The 22,779-nt window shown below is 51.9% G+C and overlaps 1 protein-coding gene across 3 annotated transcripts in view; it reads right to left on the bottom strand.

The window, feature by feature from the left end:
- PTPRU (protein tyrosine phosphatase receptor type U) overlaps nt 1-22,779 on the bottom strand; it is a 307,092-nt gene that overhangs the window by 153,742 nt on the left and 130,571 nt on the right. For 2 of the 3 annotated variants that reach the window (XM_090057147.1, XM_090057146.1), the window contains exons 3-7: nt 12,958-13,229; nt 11,924-12,005; nt 10,067-10,182; nt 9,126-9,300; nt 5,310-5,603 (exon numbers count right to left, since the gene is read on the bottom strand). In XM_090057147.1, the coding sequence (XP_089913273.1) occupies nt 5,310-5,603; nt 9,126-9,300; nt 10,067-10,182; nt 11,924-12,005; nt 12,958-13,229 (939 nt within the window). Of the gene's footprint in view, nt 1-5,309; nt 5,604-9,125; nt 9,304-10,066; nt 10,183-11,923; nt 12,006-12,957; nt 13,230-22,779 lie in introns of all 3 variants that reach the window. The other variant, XM_090057145.1, reaches the window with a different exon arrangement.

The following is a 22,779-nucleotide window of genomic DNA, read 5'->3' as shown; positions in this document are numbered from 1 at the left end:
CCAACTGCAGAGGAAGATAAGGTAGGTGACTTCTTTGATCTCATCTAGTGTCCCATCACTTTTCTTCCAACCATCTCATGCAGTAAGCACCACGGCAGAGGCAAATTCTGCTCTGTGCAAGGATGGCAATTTTAAAACTCAGTTGCACACATGAACAAGAACAAAGCAGGCAGAGCCCTCAGACTTCTCAGGTGCATTGCTCCACCTCGCTGTGCCTCGGTTTCCACATCTATTAAATGAAGGGGGGTTAATACTCACTCACACCCACTGAATGAGGTCCTCAGTAAGACCATGCTAGATGAATGGCAAGGATTATGTCACTGCCTAGTTCCCGTGGGTTTGGAACAAGATCTGTAATAGTGCTATTGCAAGTAGACCCTACCTCCACACTCAGGAACTGCCACTTTTCCCCTCAGAGAAGAGATGTTGAAGAGTGAGCAGAGCGGGGCAAGTCTGTCTGAAGGAGCCTTGGCTTCCCATTTGAAACCCTGTCACTATAGTGCACGCTCTTTTTTCTCCTCCAAGTGGCTAGTCTGGAAAAGATGGTTGAGAGTCCTCTGCTACTGCCACCGGGTAGGGAAGACAGTCCTGCAGCTCTGGCCACCAAGGCTCCGGTTTCAGAGCGAGATACTGCAGGCTCCATTTCTAATGATCTTGCACTGCTGAGGACTGTTTGAATTTCTGGACAGTTTTAATTCAGGGCATGAGGAAAGGTTTGGGCAAAGGCCGGAAGCAGTTCTCTGCATGCCCATCTAACATAATATTATCACTGGCAAACTGTTTCCCAAGGGACCTGGTTGTCAGCAAGTGCCTGAGTTCTCTTCCCACTCCCCACAAGCCTGGCCATGAGACGTGACGAGGACGCCCATAATATCACTTTGCAAGCAACATTCAAGCTCAGCCACTTGAAAAACAAGCTCTTTCCCAGAAAGGTTAAATACTCTTATTACTTCCCCAGCACAGCGATCTTGTGCACTTTTGTGTATTTAATTTATATGCTCCAACTATAATCATCCATGGAGGGTGGGGCTGAGGGAGGAGGGGGAAAATAAAACAAATGTGAAGACGGCAATCTGCGTTGCTGTTATTGTGGGGCTGCAATCGCTTCCCAACCGGTGAGCATTAAGGATCATCTCATAAAAGCCGCTCCTTCGAAGGGACAGGGCACATCACAATCATGCTCATCTTTCAAAAAAAATGTGCTCCCTTTGACTTTGTTTAATTACTGAGCAGTTAAACCCCTGGCACACGGAGGAAGTCTGTTGCTATGGAGTGTCTGAAACGCCAGCCCCAGGATGCTTCCTGTCATCTGAGACCTCAGGAGACTCTCTGTCAAGGTAACAGAGGTGGGAGAGGTCTTTGGAAAGACTCCCCACAAATGCCAGTGTTGGCCCCACTACTGGGAGACGTCTGCTCTGACCACCCGATGCCCCAGTGTAGGGTGTCCAAGTAAGGGCACCGGCCCATGGCTAGAACGGGCTTCTGGGAATCAGGCGGGCAGAGCTCTATTGCCATCTCCACTGACCACTGAATGTGTGACCTTGGGCATGTCACTTAACTTCCTGAATATCATCTGCATGAAAGAAATTAGTCTTATTATTGGCTACATGCCGGAGGGAAAATGGAACTGCAGAAAATCAGAACATTTAGCAATGAGGCCCAGCTACCAACATTGCTATTGCTCATATAAGAGAGCCTGTTCTGAAATATGGCAAGATAACCTTCATCCTGCTTTCAAATAGGTTAATAACCAGGACATTTTGCTTAGTCTTTAAGCAAACATTATAAAAGGCATTGTCTACTTAAACTCAGGCATAAGAGACTAAAAAGTGGCTTTCCATATAGCCACAATGGGCACAATAACCCTGGTGCAGAGATCAGAGAAACAGGGATTTCCCCCTCTAGGTCAAGGAGTTTACCACCCTGATTTATACATTACTTCCTTTGCAGTTCACCTGCCTCCTGTAGACTAATATGAAAAAGCTTGGAGAACACCCCAGAATACACCTTCATAGCCAACGCACCGTCACAGCACAGCAACACCCTAAACCTTGCCCTTTTGATGACATTTCACACTTGAAACAGAGTTTGGAGGTGGCCTGGGCTCTGTGTCTAAATCTCAAAGCCAGACTCCCAGCCTAACAGGCTGACTCAAAACCAACCCCTTTCCAATTTAGGGTGGGTATGATCCAAATCAGCATCAGGACTTTGTGGGTTGGGCTCATCCCTGCTGATCTCCAACACTTTGGAGCTGCCCGCATCTCTAAAGAGTGATGGCAGGAACAGAAAGAGCAAATAGGACTGGTGATGGTCACTCAGTTCGGCTGCTGCCAGACTCTGAGCAGCAAAAACCCACTGCCAATCAATCAAAGCTCCTTAACTGGGATTAATATTTTTGGCCCAGTCAGCATAACTGCACATGTTCTTTTCCCCAGTTTAAAACTGTGCCCTAACAGGCGCATCCTCTCACCCTCCAATGAACCCAATTGGAGCTCAGGCTCCATTAGAAACCTCTGTCAAAGCAGGACGGCTCTGCTTGTGAACTGGGGCTGCTGAGCCTGGAGGCAGTGAGCAGGCTCCGGGCATCTGGTCTCCGCGCAAGGAGCATGGAGCATCTACAAACAATGTCTGTTCCTGTGCCAGGCCAGGTGGGGGGAATCCCATCCTGAATGCCAGCGCTCTCCTGGAAGGCAGTCCAGTTGTGCCTCTGCAGTGACAAGCCAGCTAATTATGCTCTGGCCTCCAGAGGCTCTCAGTGCATCCGAGGACATTCAGCTCTTCCAGTGACAGCCCAGCCAGCCCTCCTGAAAGGATCTTGGTTAGGGAACAATAGAGCAGAGTGAATGCTGCAGGATGCTGTTGCTAAAAAGTCAATTAAGGGCAGATCCACACGCTTATCTATTGTGGTTGGAGGCAGCTGATTGCTGAAGCCAAAGGTTTCTGGGCTTCCACTGCTACAGGCTCCTGTCTGCAGGATACTTCACAGTCAGGGCTCTGCTAATGCTTCGCTCCCGGGAATGCTGGTCACATGCTGTGTCCCGTGTAGTGAATCCAAGCAGTGGAGCATGTTCCCACAGGACTCGAGTCCCAGGAAGCCCCTGTTGGGCTCACTCTGTCAATTTGTGCCTCACTTCTCCATCTGAGCAATGGGGATAATGATACTGGGGAACATGAGGGCCAGCTCAGCCCTACGTGAGAGCACGCAGGCTAGGAATGAGGCACAGAAGACCTGAGATGGGTACACTGCCACCACCTGCAACCTCACAGGGTCTGATCCTGTGAGGAGGTCCACTTCCACCCCCTCAAGAAGCACTGGGCAACCTTTGCTCACATCAAAGTCAAGGGATGTGCCTCTAAGGTAAAAGCACGGCTGGAAAGATCACAATCCTAACACCCCGTTACATTTGCTGCCCTGGCTCCTCCTTCTCTCCACCCACCTCTTGTGTCCTCCAGGTCAGTCTGGCTCTCTGGGGCAGGGCCTTTCATGTCACATGTGCAAGACACGCTCCCCCTTAGCCTGGCATGGTACTGGTGCCCCCACCTGTCCAGACAGCAAGTGCAAGACCCAGCTCTTTGGGGCAGGATCCAGCACACACGAAAGCTATTGTCCCACTCATTATTAACCCATTCATCACCAGAGCAAGTGCTTAACCAATGTACTCAACAAGCCATAAGCTGTAAAAACGAGTGCTCTGGAGTTGAGTTATAGGCCACGGCGAGTGCAAAACCTCATTGTTCCTGGGCCATTATTAATCCCACTGCCAATGAATGTTGACTGTTTCTTTATCCAGTTGCTGAAGCAACGATCATTTGTCAGTTTAATGTGACCCCTGTTAACATATGAGACAGTAAATCCCAGCTGCACAGTCAGCCTCGGCACAAAGGACGACTTTTTTTTATTTTTACCCAGGCTCGGCCATTAGCACCTGAGTGCACATAATTGCAAACTGAGCACACAAAATCAAGAGTAGCATGGCCTTCCCTCTTCTTAGGTAAGGGGTGAGAGGGAAGGGGCCAGGACTGTGCAGCAACTGCTTGTCTTTCACAGGCTGAGAGAAGTTTCATAGTTTCTAGGGTCGGAAGGGACCTGAGCAGATCATCAAGTCTGACCCCCTGCCATGGCAGGAAAGAGTACTGGGGTCAAACGACCCCAGCAAGATGTTCATCTAACCTCCTCTTAAACACCCCCAGGGTAGGAGCCTGCACCACTTCTCTTGGAAGCTGGTTCCAGACCCTAGCCGCCCTGACTGTGAAGTAGCGCCTCCTGATATCTAACCTAAATATACCCTCTGCCAGCTTGTGACCGTTATTCCTGGTCACTCCTGGCGGTGCTCAGGGAAACAGTGACTTCCCCAATGCCTGCTGATCCCCCCTGACTAGTTTATAACAGGCCACAAGATCCCCCCTCAGCCTTCTCTTGTGGAGGCTGAACAGGTTCAGATCCCGTAGCCTCTCCTCATAAGGCCTGCCCTGTTGTCCCCTGATCATACGAGTGGCCTCCTCTGGACCCTCTCCATATTGTCGACATCCCTCTTGAAGTGCGGTGCCCAGAACTGGACGCAGTACTCCAGCTGTGGCCTGACCAGTGCCGCATAGAGGGGGAGGATCACCTCCTTGGACCTGCTCGAGATGCATCTGTGGATGCATGCCAAGGTGTGGTTGGCCTTCCTGACTGCCTCTCCACACTGCCGGCCCATGTTCATCTTGGAGTCAAATTAAAGGAACGGCCTGAACTCACTTAATGGAGGAGCCCCCGAGACAAGGTCTCACCTAAACACTAGAATTAAAAGCAGCATCCACTGAAAAAATGTATGTGGGAGGGGCCGAATTGCTAGGGACAGGTCTCCCAGCATGGGGTAGATGAGAAGGTATTTCTTCACAGCACGCATGACACTGTCTCTAAACACAGGGCTTGGAGCTATCACTCCCATCGCACTAACCCAGGGTGGACCCTGATGAGGCCGGCTGCCTTCTGACAGGCCCTGCCCCATGCCCCCACACCCATGCGCTAGTGAAACACATCACCTGCTGGCTGGAAGCCTACAGGCAAACCTGAATCCTGTGGCTAGGGGCAGCCGGAGACAGGTCTGAGCCCTAGTAACAAGCGTACTGGACGGCCAGGAGAAGTTAAGCGTCTTGAGGAACATCCCTCTGTGTTACTGACCAGGACACTGGAACAAGCAGAGACTCCACGCGTGCCACCCCCTTTGCCCCATGGATGCTTGTGCAGATCCTGATGAGTTAAAGCACCTCCCGCAACCTGGGATGGACAGAGCACCTCCCACACACCTTGTTAACCAGCCACCTACCTGCGCATTTGGTCCTGCTTATGAGGGGCGGCCCCGGCTTGCCAGTCCCTCCCTCGCCTGGACGAGTGAGCAGCACACTGATCTCATACTCCGTGTCGGGATCCAGATGCCACAGCTTGTAGGTCTGCATGTTGACGGCGTGGACCTCTGACCAGGGCCCTGACGTCATGCGGTACTCAATCTCCTTGCGCACAATGGGACCATCGCCAATGATGGAGTTGGTGTTGAGCTGGATGATCAGGTAGGTGGAGCCAGCTCGAAGCAGCTGTGGGGGAGCAATGGGCGTCGGAGGCTCTGGGGAAGGACAGAGAAGGTGAATGGCGCATCCCCCTCCCTACTGAGCCAAGCGCCGGTCCTGCACCACCACCATCAACTGCGCTGTATGGCTGGTGCTGTGTTAGGACTTGGGAAATCCAGGGTCTAGGTTCTGCTGCAGGCTCCCTGTGTAGCCTTAAGTAAATCAGTGAACTTCCCTGAGCCCAGTTCCCCATGTTGAATCTCTCCCACTTATGACATGTCTTGTCTGCTTGAGCTCTGACTGCCCTGGGGTCAACAGCGCCTCTTGCCAGGTGTGTGTACAGCACCCAATGCAATGGGGCTCCAATCCTTTCTATAGTATAGACACATTCAAATCCTCCTTTTCCTCATTTGTCTACCAGGATCCTGGCTTGAGAAGGACGACTGGGTCAGACTCAGCGTCCTCTCAGTGCAGAGCAGTTCCACTGACTTTGCCACAGAGCTCCACCTTTTCAAACAAGGGCAGACTCTAGCCTACGGGCAGGCAAAGCCCGGTCCATGGGCCACACCGGGCTCTCAGAGGACTCCATTTCTCAGAAGCTCCTGCCCACATCGCCGCAGCCAGTTTCCGTGGGGACCCCCAGTGGCAGTGCCAAGGCAGCGTGGGGCCAGGGTTTCCATGGAGACCAGCCCCAGCAGCACTGGTAGGGCATAAGCCTGGGCAGGGTGAGCTTTGGGGCTGGGATCTTGTGGCAGTGACAGCGTGGTCCAAAGCCGGGGCAGAGCTGCAATCCACTGCCCACATGTCCCAGGTGGGGGCATGCAGGCAGCGGATCGGGGCTCTGTCCCAACTCCAAACCACACTGTCACCACTGCCAGATCCCAGTCCCAGCACAGCTCCCTGCCCAGCTGTGTGCCCTGCCAGTGCTGCTGGGACTGGTCTCCATGGAAACTCTGGCCCTACACTGTCAGGGTACCACAGCTGCTGGGATCTCCATGGAAACCAGTCATAGCAACGTAGGCAGGGGTTACTGAGAAATGGAGTCCAGCCACCACCAGCTGGATCCACCATTTTGCCCACCCCTGCTCCAGCCCATGATCTAGCAACCCTGGCACACACAAATTTCTCTTCATAGGCAACTCTGCCCTTGGCCTGCGGGTCAAATTCTGACCTCAGTTGCAGGACGCTGCAAAGGACAGATGCAACTGAGAGTATAATCTGGTCTTGAACAAAACCAGACAAGCAAAGAGAACGTACCCCTAAAACTAAGACATTTGCTGTACTTCCCCCAACACACACACTCGCTCTCTCTCGCTCCCTCCCATCTCTCCCCCTTACACACACACAGACACGCACACACACAGTTCCGCTCTCTCTCACTCCCTCCCCTCTCCCTGCAAAGGTTTTTACAATGCAGAGCACAACAGCTCCACTGACCAAACCTTAATTGTACAAAGCAGGCTGTGAAGGTGCTGTGAAGCTCCATCAAAATTAATTAGCACCTAACTATGACCATCAAAATAAATGAACAAAGTCCCTGTGGGGAGGCACCTCCCTTCTTTGTTTTTTTTTTTCCCAAATAGTCTGCATTGGCTGACACACAGACACTGATAAGTGCAAACTAGTGCTATCCCACTACCTTAACAAAGACTGCCGTGCCTCTGAATCCACCAACGGATGGCACGCTGAGCTTATGGAGCTCAATGCTAACAGGTAGAAAGTGCCTGCACATAGATTCATAGATGGTGAATCATAGATGTTAGGGTCTGGAAGGGACCTTACAAGATCATCAGGTCCAGCCGGGGCAGAGCTGTACAAGGAAAGGAACAATGTATATGGAAAGAAAGAATCTCCAGTTAAATCAATATTTTTTAAATGCCCAAGAGTTTTTGCAGGACTATGAACATTTATAGATCAGGGAACAACCTAACACTTATCAATTATGAGTCAGGAAGGAATTGCTTTAAGAAGCGAGTTTTCCTGCTCGTGCCTCTGAAGCGCCTGGTATGAGCGAATGTCAGAGACAAGACACTGCACACACCGGACCTCAGGTCTGATCCTGCCTGCTGCTTCCTAAGTCATTACATGCTAAAAACATGAGGCACTGCTACTGTGCTCTGCTGAATGGTTGCCACAACCTACCTCACAGTCAGCTGCATTTCTACAGCAAAGACTCCTGCAATATGAACCAATAATCACTCAAATCTACAATAAGGCTCCTAGTGACTTCATGAGCATCACATGGCACTGGGATGAAACAATGAGTCAGTCTAAATCAGGGGTGGGCAAAATGCGGCCCAGGGGCCAGATGTGGCCCGCCAAGCCATTCTATCCAGCCCGTGGGGCCCCTAAAAAATTTAGAAAATTAATTAAATCTGCCCTGGGCTGCCTGTCATGCAGCCCTCGATGGCTTGCTGAAACTCAGTAAGAGGCCCTCTGCCCAAATTAATTGCCTGTCCCTGGTCTAAATCAATGAGGAGTCCTGATCAGAGGGAAGACCTTCAGCATAGGTTCAGTCATCCCACATCCAGTGGACTAAACTCACTCCCTCTAAAGTCAGTGAGACACCTCAAGTCTGGTTTTCAGAGGTGCCTTTTCACCAGCCCCCACCATTTCCAAGCACACCCAACACCTCCTGTCCTTCCCTTCCTCACACCAGCTCACCTGCTCTTCTCCTATCACATCTTGCCCCAGCCCATCAGCTTCCCCTTCCCCACCATCACACTTGTCCCTGCTCTTCCCTCCAGCCTCCTGTCAAGCTCCTTGCCTCTGCTTGAACACGCATCTAAGCTGGAGCAGGGCTACAAGCCAACACAGTACAGCCTGAGGCCTGCCGCAGGGAGAGGACTGAGGAAGAGACGGCACCTCCCCTCACCCAATGAACCATCTTTGTTTAGTATCTACAGTTGTTAGCAATGGCTAGCTCAGGGGTGTCAAAGATACAGCCCCCACAGGCCAAATCTGGCCTGGGGATCCTTATTATCCAGCCTGCAGTGCTACTCACAGGTCTTGGACTGAACCCACACACCACATTCAGTATGCGTCAGACCAGCCCCACAAGCTGGAATGGGCCAGACCCCACACACACAGCTGGTCTGGCACATGTGCTGCATGGACCCGATCTAGCACACCCTACGCAGGGAATCTGTGCTGGTCCAGCCCCATATTCTGGATCCAATCATAGGGATGGTCTGCAGGGACTGGATTAGTCTGATACCACTGAACTAACTCATCAGGAGAGCTCAAAGCAAGGCTTGCAGCATTTTTCCCATTTTAAAGATAGGGAAAACTGAGCTACAAGCAGAGACAGTGACTTGCCCAAGGTTATCCAGCAGGCCAGTGGCAAAACTGGATACAAAACCCAGTCTCTAAAGTTCCAGTCTGGTGCACTAACCAACAAGTGGGAGTCAAGCCTCTAGATTCACCAACAATTCCCTGTGTAATTTGAAGCAAGGTTTTTCTGTCTCTGTACCCCAGTTCCCTCATCTGTACCACAGGGATGGGGCCAGCGGTCAAGATTTGTGATGCAATCTTCAGCTGAAGGGCCCTCCCATAACATAAAGAAGCATCACCCTCACCTTTCACAATCAGCTCTGCAAAGTTGGAGACACCAGAGCCCCGGACAGATTGGGTGACGCAGCGGTAGAGGTCCTGCTCTGCCTTGGAGACCTCGTCCAACTGGAAGGTAGCCAGGAACCTCCTATGGCTGATGTGCTTCACCGAGGCAGCTGGGACAACTGCTCCATTCTGCCTCTGCTGGCCAACAAGATGATGTTACGTTGGGAGGAAGCTCTTCCATGCCGGCTCTGTAAAGCTCCCCATAATGGCCAAGTAGCAATGTGGGATCTCCTTTGCATCTAACAGTACCCACCCCACCCGTTTTCCCCACTGTGTTCTCCCTCAAGGCCCTGTCTGTCAAGCCTTCCAGCCCTCAGTGCTGCTCTCTATACAGTTAGATGGTGGTAATGTGGAGCAGCATGGGAATGGCAGCACAATGCCAAATGCTAATGCCCCACTGGGATGTGGGGAAAGGGTGGCGAGTAGGAGATTACAGCAGCCCATGTCTTCCGTTGCTGCTTAGGGGTCCAGTCTCATCACCCTTAGTTTGGTAAAACTCCTGCCAACCTCAATGGGAACATCGCCCAGAAGAGCCCCTGAGGTAGGCCAGGGTAAGGTAGGCCAGTGGGGTCATCTCTCTATCCTCCATCAACTGTTCTCTAGTGGAAAGGGGCCTGAGGGAACCTCTGATGTGACACAGAGGGTCGGGGAGGGGAGGAGTGTTAAAGTGCCTTCCCCTCCTCCGCTCGTTTCCACCAGCCCCCACACCAGTGCCTTCAAATGGACCGGGAGTGCCACCTCTCTGGGTAGTACTGATGAGGTAGTCAGCACCAGCACCCTGGCTTTGCAATCAGGGCTCTGCACAGAAGAGTTGGGAATGAGGTGACGCCATCTCAGGGAGTCCCACACACAGGGAGAAAGACAGCAAAACCAGGCAGCCCCCCCGGTCTGGTCCAGTCACCTGCATGAGGAACCTCTCGGCTTCCGATGCCTTCCCAGCTGCCACACACTGGAAGGTAGCGTTCTGCCCGGCATTGACCTCCACATCGCCCAAGCGGGAGAAATGAGGCGCTTTGGCTGCAAAGGTACAGAAACAAACAATCCCACTGGATTCCACAGGTGCACCCCGCCAGATCTACACTACGGTGGGCTTGCCCCTCGCTTCCCCCTGTACATGGCCGTGGGACAGAGCAGAGCGCTGGATCCCAGGAGCACACGGCCACGCCAGATTATGGCTCTGCAGTGGAGCACAGCTACAAAACATGCCATTTTCTTGTTCAGGGTTAATGGCGGTAGCAGGAGCTGACTTAAATGGTATTAATCCAAATTCTTTGCATTTAGGAAGGGTAGGTTAGAAGCAATCCACTTCAGTGACAGTCAGGAAGGAAGCTGCCACATGGCACAATTAGACAAGCCCATTATGAGGAGGATTTTCTCCTTCCTCTTAGCATCATATATTGATGACTGCAGGCTGTAGGGTACTGGGCGTCATGGAATGAAGGCTGTGACCTTGTCTGTAAATTCTCACTGTCTTATTCTATGGAGCAACTGCTCCACTGCCAAAACAGACTGTATGGGAGGAACTGCTCAGAAGCAGAAGCAGCCATGAAGGAGGCAGCAGGGAAGACTCTGATATGAAAGGCTCAGAAGCTCCCTGACGGTTCAACTCGCCAGCCACAGAGAAGGACTCTCCTGACTAGCACCACATTCCTGCAATGCCCTCCTTCCCTATCATTAATGCTCCAGAGCTTACTGGCTTGGTCTAGCAGAAACACTATTTAGGGAAAGGACTCAGGGGCACACTGGTATCCATGCCCTGAACCCAATTTGTCCCATCTGCCAGGATGTTAGCTACCTCCCAGAGGCTATCCCCAGTCAACTGACCTTTCCCTTGCTACCAGAACTGTCCTTTTCAAAGGCATGTCATCTAGGCCTGTGCTCATCTAAGTTTACAGACATGAGCAGAAGCAGAAACAGCTATGGGGTGTATCATTCAAGGGAGATTCACATAAGCCCCTGCAGTATCACCCACCCAACCACTGAGCCCATGAGCTGAGAACTCCTGAAAACAAGCCCCTAGGATCCCACAGGAAGGTACATAACTGAACTTCACTGATCATATCTACAGTGAGTGGTGTCCATTCAGCAGGGGTAGGGCTCAGTGCGACCCTGGCTGCCTTGAGCCCCTTGTCACTGGCCCCCAGTGATCACAGCTACATGATGGGGGCACTGGTCTATTCCCCAAGGTGAGATGGGAGGGGTGGGGATTGGGACTCATAGCTTTCCTGCCTGGTGCTAGGCACTAGCCTGCACTCCGCACCCTCTCTGGCCCTGTGCAGCACTAACCATTAAGTCATGTTCTTTACCTACCCAGCACCACCCTGCCCAGCGACAGCATCTCTCCCAACCTGCCAAAAATCAGTGCTGTTCACCAGCCTGTTCCCCTGCATGGCCGTCTCCGGTCCTATTCACCAGGCTGGTGACTCCCAGTTCCTGATACTTCAAGTTTATGCTGTCTGTAGGAGGCTGTCCCTTCACCCTCACCCCCACCCCAACACCCTGCTGACATATAAGGTCCTGACAGCCATCTCTCATCCAACCCCAGCCACATCAGCTGGTGTGCCCCCTTGGCTCTGCTCTGACAGGAGAGTATGAATGCTGTCAGGCACCACAGTAGCCAGTTAACACTGAGTCCCATCAAACCCCTCATTACAAGGACGTTAATTGGCAGTGTGAGGACTTCCCATGACAGCATGGCAGGCCAGACGGCTGGACCCTGTCAGGAAGGCAGCTGCAGCCAGGTCTCCATCTTACTTACAGCAGGGATAATTCAAGACCAAAATGTCATCCAAGCCAAGGTATCCTCTACGCTCGCTGGAGATCACCGCCTCAAACTGGACCTGAGAACAACCAGACACATACCTGTTACTTAATTCTATGCTGGAATGACATACCACCATCCCCTGGTACAGGGAGGATGACACCAGCAAAGGAAGAGCCCGGAAATCTTTCACAATGGGCCCAGAACTTACGGTGTTGGCCTATTTACATAATGTCCTGGTCCCAGTCCCCAAAACTGACCACCCCAAACACCGGCTGGGTGCGAGACTCCAGGGCTGGATTCAGATGCTGCAGCTCGGGCTCATCTCTAGTCTGTATCACACTCTTTAAGGCAAGGAATCCTAGGCCACTCTCTGGCTTAACAGTTGTTCATGTTTTTTGCAGTCCTTTCTCGCCTGGGTTCCCGCTACTATGGAAAGCTGAGGAGCTAACACCCAGAAAAAGACATGTTGTGCTTGTACATGCAGCCCCAACCAGCAGCTGGATGTGCTACAACTCCAAGTGAAAGCACACTCCCATGAGGTTCCCCAGCTCCACCTGGGGCACTGACAGGTTTATGTAGACACCACCCCCATACTTTTCCAATCAGCTCTCCAGAAGCCTAGCACTGGGGGTTGCCATCAGCAGAGCTGAGGATGGCAGACATGCAACAGAAACGTTGGGAATGAGGGACATCAGCAGAGCAATAGAGGAGCAGCCCACAACTGAAGGCTGGGATGGTAGAGCACTAGGACTGCTTGCTGCATGATGGAGCCCCTAGACCTGGAACAGGAAGCTGAGTCACCAACCAGGCATTTTCCATCCGGACTAGCAGCCCTAGCCCTACACTCCTTCCTCATGTGGGTAGCTGAAGTTGTATTAGTAAGGGCTCAGGACCAGGCCCCAGAATACCAGGCTATGTTGTGGCTCAGTCACTGCTTGAATGCACTGTCCCTTGGTATCCCCCTGGGCTCACTTTTTATTTTCCAGGCCTTGAACCACTCTATAGCATCATCTCCCATTGTCACTCACCTGGTATTCGTTGGGCCAAAACATGCTGACAGCCAGCTCTGCCTGATGCCACTGGCGCCCATGGGAGCCAGACACGTTCCAAACCATGCTGCCCAGTGGGCCACCATTGACTTTCACATAGACATTGAGGGAGCCCGGGCTGTGGCCATCCCGGCTGTACATGAAGTAGCTGAACTGGAGGCAGTGAGTATCATTCTCGCTCAGTGACTGGAAGAGGATGTGAGCTTTCTGCCCTGGCGCGTGCTGAGAGGAGTTGACCATGAGGTAGGAACCTGCAAGAAAGAGGCAGGAGAATAAAGACAGTCCCTTGGCTCAAGAGGATGTGTGCACGTCAGGTACCCTGCCCTCCTTGTCTAGCCATCCGAGTCAAGCCACACTGCTGCTTGGCACCTTCCCATGAGGACATCCTTACCTCTCTCTTGCACCACTCCATTACCTTGACCCACAGCTCATGCAGGGACATAAAAACGCTCTATTCAGTCTCTGTCCGCCTTAGGATCTAAATCTCTTCCACAAAATATTGAGCTTTGCCATTCCTAGCTTTGCCTAGACCACTGCCTTCAAGATGGCAAGTCAGAGCTGTATAGAGACCTCGTTTTCCTATTTCCTGGCTGAACTGAGAACAAAGGGAAGAAAAATCCCTTTTCGGGTAAAGCAAAACATTTTGTTCAACCTGAAACATTTCATTTCATTTTTAGATTTTCAACCCTTTTTCTAATACCATTTTTAAAACTGAGTTTCAGCAAATTTCAAAACAAAAGCACCCACTGAAAAGAAAAGCTGAACTGCTTTGTTTTGAAAGGAAATGTGTCAACTTTTCCACAAAATACCCCCAAAACTTCTGACTTCTTTTTTCAGCTGGACTGTTCTCCAAATTCGGTCTGAACTCTCAAATAGCTTTGTTTCACTCAAAACTGTATTTTTCAGCTAAGAAATTCTTCCTCCACAAATTTTTGCCCAGCTCTAGCCAGAGTCTAGAGATAATCTCTCCATCTCCCCTATCATGCTTCCTTTTACATCTGTGGCAGCCTTCCAATTTCCAAGTCTCCTCCAGAGTCACTCCTCCCAGGACTCCTCCTTTCCTTACTCTCTTCTCTTGTTAGCTGCCCCTTCCTAGGCATGAACAGCTCTCGACGGCATAGTCTTTACTTGACATGTCTCCCTTAGACTGAACGCTTTGGGGCAGAGTATGAAAACACCAGATAACAGACCAGTTGGTGATAGCCAGCTGCTTGAACCCCTGAGGTCTCAAAACCTCTAGAGGGCAAGCCCCTTAGACAGCCTGCTGTAGACGAAAAAAGGATGTTGACTGCAGGGGTGAGAAAGCAGGAAGTGACCAGTTTCCCTGTCGGTAACAGCAGTTAACTCAAATAGAGTTTTTCATTTTTTGCCTTCAAAGCCCTTCCCAAAGGAGATGAGTAACACTTCCTCACTGCAAACCAACGAAGGGAAGAAAACCCAGGTCTAACTCCGGACCTCACCTACACTTGGCTGCCTGCACGGCCACAACTTCAGCAGCCGGCAGCCATCGGCCACCGCCAGGAAGCTGCTGGAGTGCACTCACAGCCACACGGTCCCCAGTGGCTCCGCTGCAGCAGCCATGCCAACAAGGTGGAGGGCACCCTGAAAAGGCCCCGGCTGCTCAGGGGCCCGCGGCAACTGGCAGAAGGCACGGACATCTTGACATGTACCTCTGCTGGCTGCTAACTGGCAGCAGAGACCTTCTTTCAATTAGAAAAGTGTTGCTCACTCTGCCAGCCAAAAGAAGGGGGTCAGCTGCCACATGAGCGCCCTGAACATAAATACACACAGAAAATACAGTTTGTTTTTCAACCAACAGTGTGGTGAGGCAATAGCAACTGCTAGCCCCTATGGCTTCACGTCCAGGGAGGACACCAGGCTGATACAGGGACCAATTCACCCCCACCACACCCCTCGTGAAGCCACTTGCACCAGGACTAGAAGGGTCCACCTGGCACCACCAGGTACGCCGCTATGGTGAATTGGGGCCAGCATCAAGTGCACTTGCTCCACCTGGGAAAAGATAAGGTGAGGGCTGATGGATGAGCCAGCAGGCAGCGCAGGTAAGTGCTATTTTTGCAACCCTCTCCCTCCCATGTGATTGATGTGCTTCCTTCAGCTAAATGGGCTCCTCCTGGCAAATCATCATTATCGAGCTCTCTGTCATCTCCCAGGGTTAACAAGCAGCCAGTTTGCCTGGGAAAGCTGCTCAGACAGTGACTGATGTTCTGCCGAGTTATTAGCTGGGGCAGAGAACCTGTTAAGTTGGTTCCTTGTCCCCCTTCTCAGCCACAATGTCACCCGACAGCCGCTCAGCCTGCAAGGAGAGATTACTGCCGATGGAAGGGACTTAGCCTCTCATGTCGAGAAGAGGATTAAAGAACACGCCTGGTAGCTGCCGGCACCTCGGATACTGGCGGCACAAAGAAGGAAGGCTGCAGGAGGGGCCAGGCCCTGCCAGCGTCTGGGGGTGCTGCTCTGCCACGCAGAGACGCGCATCATACAGACAGGGAATAGGGAGGAAAAACCCCGGCCTCTCCATGCCACAGCTCCCCCAGCACCGTGCTGACTCCTCTGCAGGCTGTGGCCATGGCTGGGGAGGATGGCAGAGAGATCTTCACAGCAGATCCTCCTGAAAGGAGACAACGGGAGCCTCTGAAGAAGCTGAAAAGCCATCTTTGACACTGATCTCCCTGCAGCCTGGGACAAGATGTTTAAGCCACCTTGTCTCAGTTTCCCCATCTCGGCTCCCCAAACTACCAGCAGCAGTCCAGGGCTTCATGAATGGCCAAAGAGAACAGGAACCCTGCAACCCTAGCCCTGGAAAATCCCCACCTGTAGGTGACTGCACAGAGCTAAAGCGGGCCAGGGGCCCCTCGGATTTACCTGAGGGGCCACCCCAACAGCCAGTGTCATCAGACTGCACCTGCTACCAAGAGGTCCTTGCTCAGGCTGCCCAGCTCGCAGCTTGGCATGGCAGGCAGTCTCTTTTGGACAAGCAGGGGGGCTGCTGAGCAAGAGCAGGACATGCAGAGGGGCAGTGGGCACAGCGACTGCGCCTGTGGTCCTGACCAGTGCTTTCACAGATAGCCCCCTTCGCACAGCAGTCGGCTTCCTCAGTGTCAGGCCCCTGGAGTTGCATGAGCCACACAGCTGTGCAAGACCTCACACTCACCATCGTGATGGCTCAGGCCCATCAACAAGCCACTTCCATGAAACCTTCCCCATCCTTACAGGGCTGGGGACACAAGGCCTGAAGCACTGAAGGGCCTCCCTCTTGGGAAGGGGATGCACCAAGCTGCATCAAACCTGGGACCCTCTCTCTGCCATAGGGTCTAAGCTGAAGGGGTACGATCAGGAGACAGGGGGTCGGGAACACCTCATGAATAAAGAGGTGGGAGCATTGGGAAAGCCTGAGAACCTGTGATCTAAAGTCAGAGGATGAAAACAGCCTTCCCAGAGCTCTCCTGCTGAGGATTGAGCCTATGCCTTTCCCTGGAAAGGACAGCCCATTTCACAGCCCAGGTTCCCAGCTGACGGGCAGGCTGCACTGGCTGTTAGGAACAGAAGAGTCCCCATGATCCAGCCTGCCACAAGCTGGGGTCCCGTATGCTGTTGGCTGCTGCACTGATTTTCTCCTTGGACCTCTCACACCCCTCTCCATCTTCTTTTCACCCTATTTTTTGCAGGATTGTTTTCATTCCCTGCTTCTCCATCCACCCTTTCATTGCTGGATTCCTCCCCCCACCCCTGAGCACAACCCAGACCAAGTTATCTGCCAGGTCCTGTGGGACTTTCACAGCCACTACAGCAATATCAGAGTGGCTTTGATCTGAAGGGAATGAGATCTCCTGGGTATCCAGAGCCAGAATCCTTGGCCTGGGGCAGGAGCGTATACCAAAAGGTTATGGGACTGTACCTGATCTTGACAGCCCCCTAAGGGCAGTGTAGTCAAGTGGTTAGAGGAGGCCTGCAAGTCCAAACTTGTACCCACCTCACTCTAATAGTACGGACTCACAAAGCCCCTCCCAGTGGCACTGATTCCATTACAACACCCCAAGGGATCCTGAGAAACATTGGCTACGCCCCAAGTAATTTCTCTGGTACCCTCTGGTCACAAGGTTGAAATAACAGCCTGAGGCTGCAGCTGCGGCTGTGGCTGCAGGGACCATGCAGGTGCATGGAAGCAGGTGGCATGTTATGGATGCATAGGCACAAGTTTTTCACCCTACAGGCCTGCACGTCACATTGGGCCACACCCTCAATGAGAGGCAGCGGCAGAGATGGGCAAGGGATGCACAGGACTGGAATAGCAGGGGAGATGCATGACAGGGGAGCAGCGCTGGGGAAACAGGTGGCTCTAACTTCTCTCTCTCCTTGTGCTGACTCTGGCTGGTGACATACGGCTTCCCCAAGGCTGGCAAGGGCCTCAGGGGACCCGTTCCCTTGCAGCAGCAGAGGGAGGGGATGGGGAGCAGGGAGCAACCCTCCATGCTGGAGGACCAAGGGACAGGACAGGCAGGAGGCAGAGGCAGCAGGTCCTGCTCCCAGCTCCTGCCCCACTATCTCATCACTCCCTGGCTGGACTGTCACGAGATTAAAGGAGATCAGAAGGGGCCCACTGGCAGAAATGGAACAAGCAGGGCAGGGTTACGTGGGGTCACTGCCATCATAATCAGAGTACCAGAGCCTATCACGGCAACCCAGATCACATGGATTGTTATTGAGATGCACACACACAAGCATGCACACACACAAGCATGCACGCACACCCCAAGTGTAGAACCCAGGAGTCCTCGCAGCATGCTTCCCCCCTATATACCACATGGGTGCAGGGTCAGACACAACCCCTCGAGTGTGGTACAGCGACACGGCTAGGACTGGGCCTGCAGGTAGTGTTTCGACACCCAAAGCTTTTGGATCCTACCCCAGAACATACCCTACAAGAGTTGAGGGGAGGATATGCAGCAAGAAAAAGTCAAGGCGATTGCTGGAGAGTCCTGTGCTCTGGCCAGGAGAGGACGCTAGGACAGGTAAAAGAGTTACAGGAGAACAAGGCAGCCAGACAGGGAAACAGGCCCTCTGGGAGGGCTGGACAGCTAGGAAAGGACAAGATCTTTTGGGGTGGTTCACACTGATGTTTGCAGGAGGGTCTGAGGATGGGCAAGGGCTCAAAATGACTATAAGGAGGGGAAAAGGGAGGTTCTGCACCCGAGAAGCATGGAACAGGCCCTGGGCAGAGGTAAGGGAATAGGCTCATTCACTGAAACAGGCCCCAACTTTGGACAGCTACATAGCAACAGCTGGGGGAAAACTAGTGTCCTGGCTCCAGCTCTCCTAGAATACAGAAGACTGCGACAAGGGGGTTGGGTCATGTGATTCATCTACACGCGAGTCCTGCACTGCAAAGGGGGCTCACCTGTGCTCTTTCCAGAGCTTGCACTGCTCCTCTCGGGACAACCTCACTACCCACATGTGGATGCACATGCATGTACTGCCACGTGAGTGGCTCTATCTGGGAAACCCTGCACTGGCACTCAGGCCCTGCAGCAATTTAGAGACAGAGCTAACCACCAGATCCCAAAGCCCCAAAGATGAAGAAGCTGGGAGGACCCTTGAGCCATCTGCAGGCCCCTTAGCATCCTCCCTCCTCCTCTCCTGGCAGCCCAGGCTTAGCACTTTCTCCAGGATCTCTATAAACCAGGCTGTGGTAATTGCTTACATCTCACCAGAGACTTGCTAGCTGTTTTCCTTTAATGCTCACTGCTGTGGCTGCATCAGTACCGCTATCCCCGTCTGGACTTGAACCATTTAATTTCTATTTCCATTGCCTCGTATCATTTAGCACACAGTTGCCGCTGATTTTAAAACTGTGCTCAGCAGGCAGTTATGCAGGGAGCATGTTCATAGACAGTTAGCTTAACGAACACCACATCGCAACTCCTGGGCAGGAAGCCTACCCAGCTCCCTAATCACACTCAGCACACCTTCCTTCCCCAAGTCTTCCAGAACTTGACAGACTAGTCACGCTGTGTACCCTTCCTACCCGCCACCTGGGATGGGGTCAGCAGCAAAGAAACCAGGGGTCCTGACACCCGGTCCTTCTCATCTATTCCCTACATTCAACTCCCCAAGTTAGAAGCAGAACTAAGGAATTCTGATTTTCAGCCTTTTGTGTTATACCCCTGAACACACACACATGCACAGTGGAGAGTCCAGGAGTCCTGGCAGCACGCTTCCCCCCTACATACCACATAGGGACAGGGTCATGCAGAAGCCCCTGGAGCATGGTATGGTGACGTGGCTAGGACTGAGTCTACCGTTAGCGTTCCAGCAACCAGGGCCTTTGGAGTCCCAGACCTGCTCTGCTCCCCTTGCACACAGCAAGAGCTAGGGACACAGCACAATGAAGAAAATGAGACTGTTAATACTCCTTTCATTTTAATAATGCCAGATGCTGTAAGTAACCATGGCAAGCCATTTATTTAAATCTGCCATTGTTTTCTTGACAGTAGCCCTTTAATTATTAATAGCTTTTACCACTGTTTAATTTAAATGAATCCACATTACTCTCTTCTTAGAAGTCTTGCTGGGCTACAGAGTAATGAAATGGCAAGTGCACATGTGGGGCAGTGCTCTCGTTTGGAGGAATTCAGATCTCCCCAAGAGTGTGTTATAGGCCCTATATTCCTAGCAGCTCATGAAGATTGTCTTGCAGCTCAGATGGCAAGGACCTGAGTTTCGGGGCCAGAAAGACCAGGGCTCTGTCCCTGCAGCAGTTCAGTGCGTAAGCCAGGAGGTGCCATATATCTGTGACAAGGATGCTTGTTCTGGATTTAGTTAGAATAACATGGAGCCATTTTCCTCTGTGATTTCAGCAGCTGCTTGGAGGCTTGTGAATAAAACTTTGCCCACCAACCAACATAGCATGGGACGGGCTTAGGGAACAGGGCAAGGGAAGGGAGGGCAAGGCAGGGACAGGAGGGTGGAGTGGTGGGGGGCTACATTTGCCAAAGAAAATTGTCAGGGACACAGCTACCCTTAGAAACTGTACCCCCTTGGCTCTGGAATGAGCCCCCCTTGGCACAAATTCTTCAGTAAAACCATCTTACTCACTCTCTAACACACATACATGCACAGGAGCAAGACCTAGAGCTTGCCCCCTACTAGTCCTCAAAACATCCCGAACCTCAGAGTGGTTGAGCCGCACAGCAGTGGATCTCCCCGACAGGCAGCGGCAGGTGCCTTGTCCCTACTCTGAGCAGCCACTAAAAGACATTATGAATTCCTAAACACAAAAAGCCAGTTCCTCAGCTGGTGTAAATCATGGATTTCATAGATATCAAAGACATAAGGGTTGGAAGAGACCTCAGAAGATCATTAAGTCCAGCCCCCTGCCTCAGTGTAACTCCTTGAAATCAATGCAACTCCATGAATCCAACACAGTTTCATCACTTTACACCAGCTGATAATCTGGCCTACTGACATGTAACCCACCCATGGCTCACTCCCTTCCACCAACCCAAAGAAAAGCTTAATTTATCCCCATATTTAGGGGGATGGGGAAACCAAGGCACAGGGGGCAATAATGGATCTAGTAAGCAGAAAAGAGACTTTTAAGGCAGGCTCTCCTACTTAACCACTGGGCCATACTGCCTCTTAGCAAGCAGTGCCCACTCCCCGCCTCCCACACACACACACACACAATGCCTTTTGTCAGAGCTCTTAAAGACTCAGGTTTCCCCTTTTATTAAATTGCCCTTGGGCCCAAAAGCTGAGGAAAAGGACAATTTGAGCTCTAAGAATCAAACCTGACTCTGTTCCACTGACTGAAAAGAGAGAGAGAGAGAGAGAGTGAGAGAGTGTGTGTGTGTGTGTGTGTGTGTGTGTGTGTGTGTATACACGTACACACGAGAGTGCGCATGTGAAAGCCAGCAAGAGCGAGAGAGAGAGCGAGAGAGAGAAAATCTACATTTTTTTTTCCCGCCTGGCAAAATTATTTTTGCACTAATGAGATCAGCTCCATTTGGCCTAGGCAAAGCTAGCTGCGAGAGCTAACTCCAGCCTGCTCCTCCATCTGAACCACAGCCAGGGGACAGCTTCCAATCACTCTACCCGCCCCATCTGCCGGGGTCTCATTAATAAGTGAAGGCCCTTCTTCCCCTGAAAGCCAGACAGAAAGATAAAAACTAAAATAAAATTGCTGGAAAGGAACTCAGAGAAATGACATCCAAGATAGGGCAAGAAGGTTACATGCAGGAAACACGCCTGCAGAGGCTTTGTGAAATAAATATCTGACTATGGTCATAGAGAGGCTTCTAGGAGAGAGACTGTAGGGAGCAGTCCTGCCTTGGCCAGGGGTGGGCTGGGGCAGAGAGAGACAGAAGAGAGTCCCTAACCCCACTGGAGGTGGCTGTTCAGGTTCTTACCCCACCCTCACCCCTGGGAATCCAGCAGCAACCGCTCATTCATTAAAGGGGGACACGTGTGGCATTTGTCACATGTGGTCACTGCTTCTTCTCTCACACTCTCCCCAGGGGCTGGAAGGGGGGTGGACATGTACGATTTTATATTTTCTAAGTGAAATGCATTCTGTGCAGGCAGAGCTCTGCATTTATGTTAGCAAAGATTTTCTCGCAGGTTATGCAAGTCAAGCAAAGAGCATGACAGTTCTTACCGCATGAGGGAGTTTGCTCCAGCCTGGGACGAGTTCCCCAAGAAAGTCCCCTCTCCCACACAGGAAAGATTTCCTCTTTGTGATCTAGGACTAATCTGGTTCTTGTTCATGGTGGGTTCCTACTGTAACCCTGTCCCAAAAAACTGTCAAAGTCAGATGAACTCATCACCTCCCACCACAGCAAGAGCATGAATTCATGAGATGTGAAACACCAGACCAGGCAGGAAGCTTTTGGTGAGATGAGCAACGTGGGCAAGATCCTGAGCTGAAATACACCAGCGTGGCTCCTCTGAAGTCAATGCATCTGCACTGATTTATGCCAGCAGTGGACCTGGTCTGGAATAAACCCCAGAGTCAAGTGAGCAATATGAGGTGCTGTAATGAAACCTCTAGCCCAGGGGAGCCATACAGACAGCACCGGTTCTGCAAGTGCGATGGCTGCACCCCTGAACTGAATGATCCCAAGGGCCCCGAGAGATGGGGGCTTATTACTGAGAAGGGAAGGGAACTGCGAAGAAGGAGGCGGCAGAGGTCTCCTACACTTTGGGGAGAAGTGCAGGTAAAGTGCCAACCTAGGATTTGGGAGGCCTGGCTGTGTAACCCTGGGCAAGTCACTCAGTCTCTCCCCGCCTCCCTCTCTCTCCTCTGTTCCCATCTATACAAGGTGCATAACAGCACTCAATGCACTCAGATGCTATAGTGATGAAGGGCACATGGAGGCCAACCATGGAGAAGGCCTTTCAGTATCTCCCTGCCCCCAGCTGTGTCTCCTACTTGGTGCAGGGGGCTGGACCCAGTGATCTTCCAAGGTCCCTTCCAGCCTTACAATCTATGAATCAATGAATGCCAAGTGTGTTCATCTGAAGCTTTGAAGTAACCAAACTCTGCATTACACGCGCTGTGACACCTCCTGGGCTGACCACCAACAGCACGCACAACAAGGCTGAACCCGCCCTTGCACGCACCCATCGACAGCAGCTTCCACAAGAGAGCCTTCCACGCCAGCACTAAGTCTTCATGGTGCTACTCTAAGGCTGCTAAGGGGAAGCTAAGGCTATAATGATTATTAGCAATTTAGGGAACAGTTAGCTAGTGGGCAGGATCTGTCAGCAGGAGCCGAGACT

This window comes from Crocodylus siamensis, chromosome 7 (assembly GCF_052110815.1).
Source record: "Crocodylus siamensis isolate JL-2025a chromosome 7, ASM5211081v1, whole genome shotgun sequence".
NCBI classification, from domain to species: Eukaryota; Metazoa; Chordata; order Crocodylia; family Crocodylidae; genus Crocodylus; species Crocodylus siamensis.
The sequence above is the reverse complement of the archived record's forward strand: the minus strand, read 5'-3'. Positions and strand labels throughout refer to the sequence as shown.